General features: G+C 55.8%; 1 protein-coding gene across 9 annotated transcripts in view; it reads left to right on the plus strand.

The window, feature by feature from the left end:
• Positions 1 to 14,775, plus strand: part of CACNA1B (calcium voltage-gated channel subunit alpha1 B) — a 126,005-nt gene extending 111,230 nt beyond the window's left edge. For 6 of the 9 annotated variants that reach the window (XM_045846035.1, XM_045846036.1, XM_045846037.1 and 3 more), the window contains 8 exons: positions 3,904 to 4,011; positions 4,599 to 4,711; positions 5,648 to 5,775; positions 9,500 to 9,638; positions 9,835 to 9,951; positions 10,842 to 11,049; positions 11,311 to 11,558; positions 11,870 to 14,775. In XM_045846035.1, the coding sequence (XP_045701991.1) occupies positions 3,904 to 4,011; positions 4,599 to 4,711; positions 5,648 to 5,775; positions 9,500 to 9,638; positions 9,835 to 9,951; positions 10,842 to 11,049; positions 11,311 to 11,558; positions 11,870 to 12,400 (1,592 nt within the window). In that variant the 3' untranslated portion in view covers positions 12,401 to 14,775. Of the gene's footprint in view, positions 1 to 3,903; positions 4,012 to 4,598; positions 4,712 to 5,647; positions 5,776 to 9,499; positions 9,639 to 9,834; positions 9,952 to 10,841; positions 11,050 to 11,307; positions 11,569 to 11,869 lie in introns of all 9 variants that reach the window. The other 3 variants (XM_045846041.1, XM_045846040.1, XM_045846044.1) reach the window with 2 other exon arrangements.
• Positions 14,776 to 14,934: the final 159 nt, after the last annotated feature.

The following is a 14,934-nucleotide window of genomic DNA, read 5'->3' on the forward strand; positions in this document are numbered from 1 at the left end:
ACTGTACATAGGACAATAACACCTCAGTCCCCTTCCAAGTAGGCACTTTGGGACCTCATACAGTTCTCCCAATTGCCATCGGCTGCCCCATCGTATTTTCCTGAATCTCATCAATTATCTGAAATCTCTTCCCTTTCAAAGGTAATTTCAAAGGTTTGGGGAAAAGGCACAAGTCTCAGGGCATCAAATCTGGGCTGTAGAGGGACTGAGTCACCTGGGTGATTTGATGTTTTGCCAGAAAACTCTGCAAGAGATGTGACGCATGAGCAGAAGCTGCCAATCACCAGTTGCCTACAGCTGTGGCCTTTTGAATCATCCAAATAGTTTCTGCAGAGGAATGTTCAAGCTTAACACAAAATTTGGTGCAGATTCATTGCTCTACTCGCTCAGTCATTTTGAATGTGACAGTCACACAGTACACATGCTCACTCAGCAGTGTCTACCACCCCCACTGACTAGTACAGTGAAGTCGTCATTGTTCATGCATGCACATTCCAGTCCACTCTCCTTGGCTACCAGGTGACACCGAAGTCGCACAAACCATTCTAGGTGTGTTAACAATGGCTGGACTTTTTCCGGACAGACCTTGTAGGGGGAAAACTTACAGACCAACATTTCTCATGAACACAGATACAAAAACTTTTAACATAATTGTAGCAGAGTGAGTCCAGCTGCATATACACACACACACATTATAAAATAGTACTTGACAAAAGTAGGGTTTGTCCCAGGAATGCAAGTTTTTTTTAATGTAAAAACCAATTATTACAATGTAATATATTAAAAAATAAAAAACTATATGATCATCTCAATTGATGCAGAAAAAGCATTTGACAAAATTAAACAAACATGGTTTTAATAATTTTATATAAACTAGAAATTCAAGGAAACTATCTCAACCTGGTAAAGGATATCTGTGAATATCCTACAGCTAATGGCGTACTTAACAAAGAATGATTGACTCCTTTACTTCCGAGGTCAAGAGCACAGCAAGGATGTCTGCTGTCCCCATATTTGTCCAGCATCGCACTTGAGGTCCTAGCTGGTGTAATAAGCCAAGAAAAAGAAATGAGGTGTAGGTATTGGGAGGGAAAAAGTAGAACGAACTCTATTCACAATTGACATGATTATCTATGAGGAAAATTCCAAAAAGTTGAATGAATTGTTAATAAAACTGAGGCAACTATAAGCCAAGGAATTCCAAGGATTTATGGGAACCACCAGAAGCTAAGAAGAGACCAGGAAGGGTTCTTCATTCTCCCTCACTGAAGGGAGCACAGCTCTGCTGAGACCTTCACTTTGAGCTCCTGGTCTCCAGAACTGAGACAACACATTTTTATTGTTTTAAGCCATAAAAATGTTACTAAAACTAATATGTGAGTATAGCAAGGTCACAAGATACAGGGATAAAACTAATATGTGAGTATAGCAAGGTCACAGGATATCAGTTAACAACTGACATTGGAATAAAGTTCCATTAAAATAACACCCAAAACATAAAATCTTCCTTATTGCTGGAAACTCTAAAAAATATAATATTTGTATGCTGCAAATTTCAAAACATTGACTAAAGGAATCAAAGAGCTAAACAAATCAAGCTGTACGTCATGTTCATGCATCAGGAGACTTGATGTTGTTATGATGTCAATTCTTCCAGTACTGATCAACAGAGTTAATGTTAGTCCAGTCAAAATCAAAACAGGCTTTCTGAGTAGAAATTATAAACCAAATCTAAAATGCATGTAGAAAAGCAGAAGAACTTGAGAAACAACAATTTTGAAAAGAACAAAGTTGGAAAACTCACCTGCCTGAGTCAGACTTTTGTAAAGCTGTGTCAACCAAGACATTCAGCGCTGGGGACAAGACAGGGACGAGATTGGAGGACAGTGGTGGCCTCAGGAAGGGGCTCTTCCTTATAGAGTTGACTGGTTTTCAATGATGTTGCAAAGACACTTAATGGAGAAAAGATAACTTCTTTAAACAGATGGTGCTGGAGAAATTCAGACAGTTATGTGCTGATTACTTTTTTAAGTCTGGATGTTCACTGTCTTACTCAGCTTGGGCAGCCGTAATGAAATACTAGCACTGGGTAGCTTAAACACAAAAACTCGTTTCTCACATTCTGGAGGTTGGAGGCCAAGATCAGGGTTCCAGGAAGGCAGGTTTCCTTCTGGGGTATGTCCTCCTGGCCTGTGCCTAGCCACCTTCCTGCGCTTCACGCCCGCATGGCCTTTCCTCTCAGAGCACATGGCAAGTGTGCGCCCTCTCTTCTCCTGACAACACCAGCCCTCTGGGCCAGGCGCCTGCCCCTAGGACCTCAGTTCACCTTAATTCCCTCCTCTTTGATGCAAACACAGTCACACGGGCCGGGGGTGGGGGGTGGTGCGCAATGCTTCAGCTTGTGAAGGGGATACCGTTCAGTCTGTAGCCTGTCCCTTTCACTTTCGACAAAAATCTCCTGGGTTCATAGACCTGGATCATAGGCATGCACGTAAAATTATGAAACCTCCCAAAGAAAATAGGAGGAAGGTCTTGGCAATTTCAAGTTTGGCAAAGATTATTTTAAGATACAAAAAGCATGAGCCATATAAGAAGAAATTGATAAATTGAACTTTATCAAAATTAAAAACTTGCTTCTCAAAAGATATTTAAGAAAATAAAATGGCAGGCCAAAGACTTAGAGAAAATATTTGTGAAAAGCACAGTGATATAGGAATGCTTTCCAGCAATAAGAAGATAAACAGCCCAATAAATAGGCAAATGACTTTAATAGACACATCACCAGGGAAGATAGATACATGGGGGCCAATAAAGACGTGCAGAGGTGCCCGGCACCAGCAACTGTCAGAGCAATAGAAAGTGGGTGAAGTAGAAGCATCTGCACAGAAGCCCGGATGTGAAGGGCTGTGGCTTCAGTCGTGATTGCCCCACGCTACAAACACTGCAGATGTCCATCAAGCGAGTGGATGCACTGTGTGTGGTCTGTGCTGTGAGCTGGTGTTCAGCGGCATACGGACAGACTGCTGGCACGTCCCACGATGTGGGCGCCTCGCCATAACCTGCCAAGTGAAGGAAGTCAGGGCCCAAAGCCGAAACGTGTGTGATGGCCTGCAGAAGGCAATGTGACGGACACAGGAAGCTCATCAGCAATGGCCGAGGGCAGTGGTGCCATGTCGCATGACAGGGTTGTGGTGGTGGGTGCTGCACCACGTGGGTTCCCAGGAATCCGTGGGGTGGGATGACTGGGAAGGGGAATTCCAGAAAGAATCCCAGGGGAATCTTCCAGTACGCAAAGGAAGCCTGAATGAGCCTGATGTCAGGAAAAGGTTGACAAGTGCATTCCATCGCCTGCCTCTTGTCTCAGCCTTAGCACCACACCCGCTGCTCTGGTGCTCGCCGCCTGACCCCTGTGGCAACAGTAGAGCTGGTCCCTCTGCTTTCAGGGTCTTATGAATGTGGTGCCACCTGCTTGTGAGGCCTCTCCCAACCACCCTGCCCCAAACTGTGGCCTCCTGACACTTGTCCTCCCTCCCCCTTGGCTGTACCTCTCCCCACCACGTTGGACTGTGAAGGTGTCCCTCCTGTGCAGTGGGTGACAGTCATGATCCTCCCAGGGCAGCTCCTTTGGCTGTCTCTCACCGGGAACAGCACCTGATGTGGGGTGGGTGCTCCATGTGCGTTAGCAAGTGGATGGGTGAGTGTGCGGACATTACCATGTTCCTTCCTGCCCCATGCCCCCCTTCTCCCACCCCATGCACTGGACACCAGTCCTGGCAGGGGCAGCTCTGACTGGCCTCCACGGCCCCGCCTCCCCCACGTCATGTCTCCCCTGCCTGCCTAGCTCTGCTGGTTTCCCTAGGGGCACTTACACCCCTCTTCCCCCTCCCACCCACCCTGCCCCAGCCGGCACGAAGCAGCACCAGTGTGATGCAGAATTGAGAAAGGAGATTTCCTCCGTGTGGGCCAACCTGCCCCAGAAGACCCTGGACTTATTGGTGCCACCCCATAAACGTAAGTGAGGGCAACAGTCTCCCTTTCATGTCCCACCTGGAGGCAGGGCAAGGTGGCCCTGGGCAGAGTGTTACCCAGTGACCTTGGAGAGGTGGGTTCACCTTCTCCAGAGTCTGGACTCGGTTTCCACCTGCAGGGAATACTGGTCTTTAAAGTCAGTGCTCAGGAGTCATGGGAGAAGGTGGCATGGTGTTCCTCTGTGGAGCAAAGTCCCCCACACTCTCAGTGTGGGGAATTGACTTCACACAACCCAGAGAGGAGACAGGGGAATTCCCAACAGTGAGAGATACCAAAAACGAGGAGGTGCTAAAGATAAGCTCTGACTGCCCTTGGCTAGGAGGAGACTGGCTGGAGTGGGGCGGGGGTGGGGGTCTGCACTCCAGTGCCCAGGACTGGAGGCACCACTGGGGGTGAGGGGATGAGTCCCTTTGACCAAAACACATGCTCCTGCCTGAGTATGCCCACTAGTCCTCTGGGGGGCATGTGTCCTCACCCCGCTGTGCCACACACTTTCTGTGGCCTCTCTGTCCCCGTCTCCTCCAAGCTCGGGTCTCTGTCTTCTCCCCCTTGCCTGCTCTTCCCTCCAGCTGACGAGATGACAGTTGGGAAAGTCTACGCAGCTCTGATGATATTTGACTTCTACAAACAGAACAAATCCAGCAGAGACCAAATCCACCAGGCTCCGGGAGGCCTGTCCCAGGTACCAGCCCTCAGTATCAGGTGCTGAGACTGGCACCCTCCCAGCGCCTGAGCACAGCGGGGAGCCGCCCCCTTCTCACGAAAGCGCAGCAGGAAAAGGAAGAGAGGCTCTTTCAGCCACCTCGTTGGCCCGAGTCAGGAACCTTGGCTAGCCTTCGTGAGTCCCTGCGGCTGGTCGCTGGTGGTTCTGAGCAGCCCCTGACTTGGGGCGCTCATGTGCAGGGGCCGAGAACCAGAGGGCTGAGGACGGGCCGAGGGCAGCACCGCGTTGGTGAGTGGTGGAAGAGACACCACGGAGGGCACGTGGAGAGAGTGTTCTGGGAGGTGCGAGGAGAGCTCACGCCCCCTGGGCCCAGGCAGGGACCAGAGAGATCCCGACTGACGGCCCAGGGTCTCCATTTGTTCCACTTGTGGCACTGACGGGTGACTCGGGAGCCTCTCTTTCTGAAGTCACCCTGTGGAGCTGACACCTTCCCCACACAGCCAGTGACCATCCGTGGGTTCTCTGTCTAGCAAGCGGCCTGCTGTTTGGGGCTTCTGAGACCTTTGCCCGTGTGGGGAAGGGAAGCGCCTGGCGCCCGTGACAGCCCTCCACTCCCCATCTTTCACTGAGTCGTCCCCCCCCACCGCCCCAAAACCTCCTCAGAATTGTCCCCCTGGGACTCCTGCCGCCTCTGTCAGGCAAGGAGAGGTGGTGCTAAGAGGAACTCCTTTCACCTTCTGTAATCACATCGAATCCCCAAATTTGTAGGTCGGGAAGCCAAAGCTCCAGGAAGTGAACCGGCTTTCCCGAGGTCACTTCCAGACCGCACTGGCAGCAGGTCCCTGCCTGCCCCACCCGTAGGGGTGGGGACAGGAGCCGGTCGCTGAGGCCCTGTGGGGCAGAGGAGTCGCCCCAGCCCTCAGAGCACTGCTTCTCCCCGCACCCCTTTTGCAGATGGGCCCCGTGTCCCTGTTTCACCCTCTGAAGGCCACACTGGAGCAGACGCAGCCGGCTGTGCTGCGAGGAGCCCGGGTTTTCCTTCAGCAGAAGAGTTCGACCTCGCTCAGCAACGGCGGGGCTGTGTGAGTCCTGGGCAGGGGGGCGTGAGTTGTGGGCCGCACAGGGCTGGCGGTGTGGGGGGAAGCCGAGCTCCTGGTTTCTCCACCTCCTACTCCGAGGGGCCCCCCTGGGCAGCACTCAGGACAGGGAGTCCTCAGGGCCCATCACAGCTCTTGGGACTGGCTTTGTGCTCGCCTCCACCCAGGTGTTCCGTGCGAGTCCGCCGCAGGCCAGTCCAGATGTGGCAGTTTCTGTGGTGAACTCTGAGCTGTGTCCCCCTGGGATCAGACAGGAGCCTTTGACGGCTCTGAGAGCCGTAATTAGACAGCCCCCAGTCCCAGCTGTCGCCTCCCACCTCGAGTGCCCGTGTTGTTGTCGGGTGAGGGTCTGGGCCTCTCCCTCCTCACTGGCCCGGACCGCCTGCAGACTGTTAAGGAATTACTTGTCTCTGCCTTGGGTCCTCACCCCATTCTGTCGGTGGTCTATCAGCGCTCTGACCTTCCTGCCTCCTTCGAGACGCTTCCCTCTCTCCATTCTGGTATTGATTTCTGCAACAACTGTGTTTCACAGACAAACTGGCAAGATGCTCTGTGTCACACAACTCTTGCCACAGTGATTCTTGGTAAAGAGCCACCCCACACCAAGTGATGTGACTTAACGGTCTCGGTTTGTGCACTGCAGACAGCTGAGAGGTGGCCGCTGGTGGCCAGCCTGGGCTGCACGTGGGGGCAGGGCCCTTCCAGCCAGGCCCTGGGCCAGTGGAAGTCCCCTGTCTGCAAATGCCCCACTGGCCCAGGCACGGACGTGAGCTGTGTCTGACCCTGCCAGGGCTGAGTGGGGCCCGACCCCCAGCCTGCTGTTCTCAGGGGGGCAAGGCCGGTCCAGTGGGTACAGAGGACTCTGGGCTCTTATTGCGTTTTACATTCTTCTTTCTTTTTAAAAAAAATATATTTTATTGGTTACGCTATTACAGTTGTCCCATTTTCCCCCTTCACACCCCTCCACCCTGTACACCCTCTCCCACCCATAGCCCCCCCTTTAGTCATGTCCATGTGTCATATGTATAAGTTCTTTAGCTTCTACATTTCCCGTACTCTTGTTACCCTGCCCCTATCTATTTTCTACCCACCGTCTATGCTACTTATTCTCTGCACCTTTTCCCCCTCTCTCCTCCTCCCACTCCCCTGTTGCTAACCCTCCATGTGATCTCCATCTCTGTTGTTCTGTTCCTGTTCTAGTTGTTTGCTTAGTTTCTTTTGGTTTTGCTTTAGGTGTGGTTGTTAATAATTGTGAGTTTGCTGTCCTTTTACTATACAAGTTTTTTCTTTATCTTCTTTTCTTAGATAAATCCCTTTAACATTTCATAAAATAAGGGCTTGGTGATGATGAACTCCTTTAACTTGACCTTATCTGAGAAGCAGTTTATCTGCCCTTCCATTCTAAATGAAAGCTTTGCTGGATAGAGCAATCTGGGATATAGGTCCTTGTCTTTCATGACTTGGAATACTTCTTTCCAGCCCCCTCTTGCCTATAAGGTCTCTTTTGAGAAATCAGCTGACAGTCTGATGGGAACTCCTTTGTAGGTGACTGTCCCCTTATCTCTTGCTGCTTCTAGGATTCTCTCCTTCATTTTTACCTTGGCTAATATAATTATGATGTGCCTTGGTGTGTTCCTTCTTGGGTCCAACTTCTTTGGGGCTCTCTGAGCTTCCTGGATTTCCTGGAAGTCTATTTCCTTTGCCAGAATGGGGAAGTTCTCCTTTGTTATTTGTTCAAATATGTGTTCAATCTGTTGCTTTTCCTCTTCCCCTTCTGGTACCCCTATAATCCGGATGTTGGAACGTTTAAAGATATCCTGGAGGTTCCTAAGCTTCTCCTCGTTCTTTTGAATTCTTATTTCTCCATTCTTCCCTGTTTGGTTGTTTCTTTCTTCCTTCTGGTCCACTACATTGTTTTGAGTCCCAGTTTCCTTCCCATCACTATTGGTTCTCTGTGCATCTTCCTTCATGTCTTTTATGGTAACCTGCATTTTTTCATCTAATTTGCACCCAAAATCAACCAATTCTGTGAGCTTCCTGATCACCAGTGTTTTGAACTGTGCATCTGATAGATTGGCTGTCTCTTGGTCGCTCAAAAGGATGAGTCCTGGGGCATTGATCTGTCCTTCTGTTTGAGACATGTCTCTCTCTCCTTTTTGTTTTTTTTTTGTTTTTTGTTTTCTGTTTTTTGGTCTGGTCACTCCTGTTACGGTGAGGGGCAGAGCCTTAGGTATTCACCGGGGCTGGGCACCCCAGTCGCTAGATTGTGACGTTGTATGTGGGGGCGGGGATGGGGGCGGGAGGGAACGAACAATGGCGGTAGCTCTGTTCTCCTGGGACCTCAGTCCCTTCCCTAGGATCCTGGGCTGCGCGCTCCGCCCTGGTCCACAATTGCCTCCTCACTGGGTCCGCCAGCTGCTGCTTGCGTACTCAGGGTCCACCCCGCTGCCATCTTGTGCACCCCAGATTCCTTACGCACTCCCGGTTGCCTTGTGCGCCCAACTCTCCCTGTTCTCTGCGCGCCGAGACCCGCGCCCAGCTGCTCCTCTCCGCCCCTCCTACCGGTCTGCGTGAACGGGTCTACTTCAACTTCTTGGCTGTCCGACTTCCATTCAGATAAATTCTCTATCAGTTCTGGGTGTTATTCTGCCTCTAAACTGTTGTTGTTCTAATCTTGGTTGTGTGGGGAGGTACGGTGCGTCCACCTATGCCTCCATCTTCTACATTCTTCTTTCAAGTTGTGTTTTGGTTTGTGGACAGTGGGTCAGGCAGTTTCAAGCCGAGTAACAAACCGCTGTAGTTCCATGGCGCATCACTTCCAGTTTCGGGGCCAGCCCGGCATTGTCTGGGGCTAAGCCTGGGCCGGCTCCTTCGTGAGGAGGGCCCAAGAGGAAGGCCAGGGTGGAGGCGTCCAGGCCTCTCCGTGGGCCCCATCCTCCAGGCCTGAGGTCGAGGGGTGGGGGCAACACTGCAGGGGAAGCCTCCACAGAACCCCGAGGGATCCCTGCGGAAGCTGGGAACAGTCCCCTAAAAAACCGCAGTTCTCGGTAGTGCCTGCAGACCCTGGGGAGGGGCGGGGGGGCAGGCCCGCAGCCTGCAGGGGAGGCTGGCAGCTCTGCTGGAGGAAGAAACCCCAGGGACAGCAGTGTGGCTGTCGGTGTAGCTCTCGGAGGCCATCAGGGCCCACCTCTGGACTTGGAGCGTGAGGGTGCCGCTTGGCCCGGGTGACGGGAGACGTGTGCAGCGCGCCACTGGGCACGAACCAGCAGAATGCAGGCAGTTTTGATGCCGCCTGGGAGAGGTGATCAGAAGGACAGACACTGAAGGGGGAGGAGCTGGCAGGTGCCATGCGTGTGCTGTGAAAGGCCCCCCCAGGTGTGGCCCTGGAGCCCCGATCTGAGGGGGGTCAGGAGGTCGGAGGAGCTGACCAGCCTTGGGGGTGAGGACATGGAGCCTCTGGAAGGTGTGGCCTCTGTGGGCAGGACGTCTTGGCAGCTGTGTGTTCCGCACGCCGCACACACATGGCCCCGTCCCTGCCCCGCTGCACACAGGAGCCCCAGCACTGGGTCCACACCCATCCCTGGGCCCCTGCTCAGAAGCACCTGCATGTGAGCAGATGCAGGTTCCTGGCAAGTGGAGTGGGTCCTGGGTGGTCATTCTCTGCTGCGTGGGCCTCAGAGCCGGCAGAGCAAGCCTCACTTCTCCACAGGCAAACCCACGAGAGCGGCATGAAAGAGTCTGTTTCCTGGGGTGCCACCCAGAGGGCCCAGGAGATGCCCTATGAGGCCAGGACCCCCCTGGAGCGCGGTCACTCCACAGAGATCCCCGTGGTGCAGTCAGGAAAACCAGTGAGGAGGCCCCGGGCTGGGGGTGGACGTGAGACGGGAGGGGGATGAGGGTGGGGGTGGGGCAGGGGGGCTGAGCTGGGGGAATGGCAGTGACACTAGGGTGGAGGAGACCAGATGGGGTTGGGGGAGGGGCTAGGAAGCAGGTGAGGCTGGGATCCACGGTGGGTGTGACTGGGTGGGGTCGATGTGCCCCTAGGCTGTGGACGTCCAGACGCAGAGCAAGGCCCTGCGGGGCTCTGACGGGGAGCCCCAACCTGGGCTGGAGAGCCAGGGTCGAGCGGCCTCCATGCCCCGTCTGGCAGCGGGGACACAGGTCGGTGGTCTCGCAGTTCCAGTGGTGGGGGCGGGGTGGGAGGGATGAGCCCTAGCCTGGAGCCTCCCCAGCTTCGCAGCTGCCTGGACACTATCAGCCCCACTGGGCACCCCCAGAATGCAATGCTGGTCTCCACAGCACCCTACCTAGCTGTGGGGCACACAGCCCGCATCCCTGACCCAGCCTTTCCTCCCTTTCTCCCCCCCAGCCCCCTCCTACCCCACAAAATGCCCTGGTGCCTCCTGCCTCCGACCACCCTTTCCCCATGGTGTCCTTGAGCCCCCGGGGGCTCTGGGGGTGGCCTGGCCTGTCTTTCTCCGGACATTGGAGGCGACGCCCCTCCGGCCCCTGCTCCTTGTGGGCCCTTTGTTGACAGAGCAGGAGGCCCTGGCAGGGGCTCAGCACCGCGTTTTCTGGGCTGGGCCCCTCTCATAAGGGTGCAGGGAGGGGCCTGCAGACCTGAGGCCATGTCGGGGCACTGCTGTCCCTGGCCCGGGACCCTCAGGGTCGGCGGCTGTGTGCAGCTCTCAGAGAGCCCTGCTGAGCCCTCCCCCTTGTGGTTTCTGGCTCCATACAGTTCATCTGTCCTCCATTCTAGAACCTTATCACTCCTGCTCCCACGGCGGCACTGTCCTTCCCAGTTTCCACGTCCTCCTGTGCATCCCCACTGCCCCCAAGGGTGTCCCGGGGTACCACCTGGCTGGGGAGGCAGGACACCCTGTGCAGACACTGCCACACACTGGGTGGTCTTGGGTGGGGCAGGGCGGGGCGGGGAGGTGCCCAGCAAGCCCCAGGGGGCCGGTCCCTCCCAGGGGCCTGTTCTGCTGTGCACCCTGCTGGGAGCCTCCCCACGCCCCTCTCAGGCTGGGCACACCCTTGTCTCCATGCAGACAGCCTCGGATGCCAGCCCTATGAAGCGCTCCATCTCCACACTGGCACCCCAGCGCCCCCACGTGGCTCCCCTCGGCCATGCCCTCCTGGGCCGTGCACCCACCAGCCAGACTGCCACCCACCACCACCACCGTTGCCACCGCCGCAGGGACCGGAAGCAGAAGTCCCTGGAGAAGGGGCCCAGTCTGTCAGCAGATGCGGATGGTGGTGGGTGTGAGGGTCCTTGAGTAGCAGTGGCCTGAGCTTGGGGTGTGACAGCCCGAGGGGGTCGGGACCCTCAGATTTCTGTGCCTCACAATCCCCCTGACAGCCTAGAGCACAGGGATGTGTCCCAGCTCTGGCACCAGGCAGGATCGCCCGCCCCAGCTCCTCCCCTGGACCTCTCTGCCAGCCTGGGGACTGGGTCTGGGGTGAGGGCACCTGCTCCCTGCCTGGCTCAGCAGGCGACTTCTCTCCCGGCACCAGCAGCCAGCGGCACTGCGGGCCCGGGGCCCGGGCCGCCCCCCGGAGACGTGCCCGCGAGCATCAGGCGGGAGCGCAGGCAGGAACGGGGCCGGTCCCAGGAGCGCAGGCAGCCCTCCTCCTCCTCCTCAGAGAAGCAGCGCTTCTACTCGTGCGACCGCTTTGGGGGCCGGGAGCCCCTGCAGCCCAGGCCCTCCCTCGGCAGCCACCCCACGTCGCCCACGGCCGGGCCGGAGCCGGGACCCCCAAGACAGGTTTGCCCAGGCAGCTGAGGCTGCTTCTCCCCTCAACACCTGGCCCGGGGCCCCTTCAGTCCCTGATCCCGGGTCCAAGTCCAAGCTGCTCCCCACCCGGCCTCGTCCCCTCTGGTTTCCCCCGGCTCTCCGGCACTCCTTCTGACCCGGGCAGAGCGGCCTCTGTCCCCTTCTGGCACCCGCCACTCCCCAACCAGCAGCTGGAGGCTAGCCACACCTATGCCTCCCAGCACGCCGCGCCCCCCCACCCCGCCCCCAGCCTGCCCCTGCCTGGTGGCTCACTGCACCTGCTGTGTCCCCTTTTCTTGTAGGGCGGTGGGTCAGTGAATGGGAGCCCCCTGCTGTCCACATCTGGTGCTAGCACTCCTGGCCGCGGCGGGCGGAGACAGCTCCCCCAGACCCCCCTGACACCGCGCCCCAGCATCACCTACAAGACGGCCAACTCCTCCCCCGTGCACTTCGCCGGAGCTCAGGCTAGCCTGCCCGCCTTCTCCCCCGGCCGACTGAGCCGAGGCCTTTCCGAACACAATGCCCTGCTCCAGAGAGACCCGCTCAGCCAGCCCCTGGTCCCCAGCTCTCGGATCGGCTCTGACCCCTACCTGGGGCAGCGCCTGGACAGCGAGGCCACTGCCCACCCTCAGCCTGAGGATGTGCTCACTTTTGAGGAGGCTGTGGCCACCAACTCAGGCCGCTCCTCCCGGACTTCCTACGTGTCCTCCCTGACCTCCCAGTCCCACCCCCTGCGCCGAGTGCCCAACGGCTACCACTGCACCCTGGGCCTCGGCTCGGGCAGCCGCACGCGGCACAGCTACCACCACCCCGACCAAGACCACTGGTGCTAGGCGCACCTCGGGCCCTTCGCCACACACTCGCCAGCGGGCCCCGTTCCTGTGGATGAGTTTTATCATCTGTGCTGGGCTCCTGGGATGTTCGGGGAGACCGAGGCGGCAGCAGCAGCAGCAGCAGCTCCTCCCGTTTTCCACTGGCTAGACTCGACGCCTCTCCGCCACAGTCCACGGCTCTGTGTCCCCTCGAGCTCCCTCTCTGGGTCACGTACCGTGGGCCCACACAAGGCGTGTGTGCGGAGCAGGGCCCTGTGAGTCCACACCCTTGGGGATGGACCCCGCACCTGGGGAGCTGCGTGGGCCCTGGAGGAGGTCTGGCTTTGCAGCACGGCCTTTCTCCCCGCGTGCGGTGCGCAGCGGCAGCGGCGAGACCTCAGGGCCAAGGTGACGGTGAGCACAGCAGCAGACTCGGGGGCACACGGGTCTCATCTGCGTCGTGAGGCCACGCGTCCCGTGTGGTTCTTTGACTCTTAAACAGCAAGTGGACTCAGCACGTCCGACGCTCTGTCCTCCACCAGACACCGTCCACCCTGCAAGGGACCAAATCTGGGAAACGGGTTTTGGTTTTTAATCGCAACCTCTGTGTGCTCAGCCTAGAAAAACAGAGACCAGCTGACAGGGAAGGAGATGCTGGCATGACTGCAAATGTCAGACCCATGGGAAGGTCTCCGCTTCTCACCATGTTCTGTGACTGGCGTGAGGAGACGCTCTTCTGTCCAGTCCAGGTGGCCCCCCTCCCCCCGACCTCTGGCTCTCGCTGCTCCCTACCAAGTGCCTGACCTCCAAGCCCTCTGGCGCCAGGCTCCTGGGGGCGGTGACACTCGGCTGTGTGAACCGTGCTGGGTGTGTGGTTGCTGTTCTGCACGGCAACCTGGCAACCAAGTAGAAAGCTGCTGTCAGCCGAGAGCACACAGCCCACATCCAGCAGGACCGGGTAACTGGCGGTGAGGGGACTTTCCCCTTTCTCGGCTCCCTCTGACATGGAAGGTTTCCGGAAAGTGCCGAGGGGCAGTTGCTGTGTGGGGCCTTTATAGTCTGTGCCACACTGACCCTCAGGGATGGACGCCTGCCCAGCAGAACCTGTGGTTGTGAATGTATCTCTTCACACCAGATGGGAGAGATGGGGGCGCGGTGGGGTCGGGGCTGGACTGGGCTCCTTGGGCAGGAGGGCCGACTGGACTGAGGTCAGAACTCGGAGGAAGTGACCCGTGAAGGAGAACCTTGGCTCCAGCAGCTGCGTGGTGGCAGTGGAGCCCGGCTGCGACTCTGATGCAGGCGGGAAGAGTGGAATCCAGCCGCCGGCCACTCTCGGAAGGAAAGACCCTAGTGGGACGTGAAGCCTGAGACACTGAGAGACTAAGAGTTTAGACAGCATATTCCAGTGTGGCCTCCCGTGCTTTGAAATGTCGACGATCTTTGCTGCGTCATGTGTGTTCCCACTGCCTTGTGCCCACGATTCACCGTGAAGAAACGGTGTGTGTCGTATGTGTCTGTGTTGGAGGTGTCACAGTGAGTGGATGCTGTTCCCCCATAGGGCTATGCAACAAAAGACACACGTTTACTAGAAATAAAACACAAGACCGCCACCTGTTCTGGGGTTTCAGCATGATTGTGACCAAACCATTTTATAGTTTCCTTACTGGAAGGCACAACCCTGAGACTGTAAGATAACAGAGTACTTTGCTCCGATCTGATGCAGCTGAACCGGAGCCTGGACTATGTGTGGGAGCACTGCGACCTGTCGCAGAGCAGAGGGGGTTTTGTCTCTGGTCCCCAGCCCCTCACTCTTGAGCGTGCTCATTCGGTGCAGAACCACAGCTGCTTCCTCTCGACGCTGGAGCAGTGAAAAGTACAGGGCGTGGGGGCCGACACAGTGTGTCTCATTTTCCCGACTTCGGGTTTGGTCTCTCTGCACCATCTCTTTTCAGCCATCATGGTCCCCCACAACCACAGTGAGTTGCCAAACTTGGAATGCATTAACCACTTGTCTGCACTGGAACCATTCGAGCAGTGGCCATAGTTTGAACCAGTTGCGTGTGCATGTAAAATTTATACATATATACAATATGCAAGTATGTGCATGACAATATATATCTTCGTACTTTTTGATACAATGTAATCATTTGTTAATTTTTAATTATATTTGATATAAATCAAAAGTTTGTTGCAAAAGTTTATATTTAAGAACAGTGTTAAAAGAAAAAAAAAAAGTCCCAACCACGCAACACAACTGGGACTCACTTTTAAAAGTTCTGTGATCGACTAGTTTGCTGCTTGAGTGATATTTATCAACCCAACTTTGGATTCTGCTATTGTTTCTACATTGACATTTTGTATGAAGCAAAGTCCTTGGATTAAAATAAAACTTAGCAAAAAACTAAAACACAAAATCCCACCAAGCTGCTGGGTGTGTGTGTGGGGGGTGCGGGAGTTGGAGGACAGTGAGTCCCAGGACCGAGGTGTCTCGGTGCACAGACAGCCGTGCATGGTGAGGAGGGTGCAGAGGGAATGAGAACCTGGCGGCACCACGA

Source organism: Phyllostomus hastatus, unplaced genomic scaffold (genome assembly GCF_019186645.2).
Source record: "Phyllostomus hastatus isolate PE091 unplaced genomic scaffold, TTU_PhHast_1.1 phas_contig_495, whole genome shotgun sequence".
Lineage (NCBI taxonomy): Eukaryota > Metazoa > Chordata > Mammalia > Chiroptera > Phyllostomidae > Phyllostomus > Phyllostomus hastatus.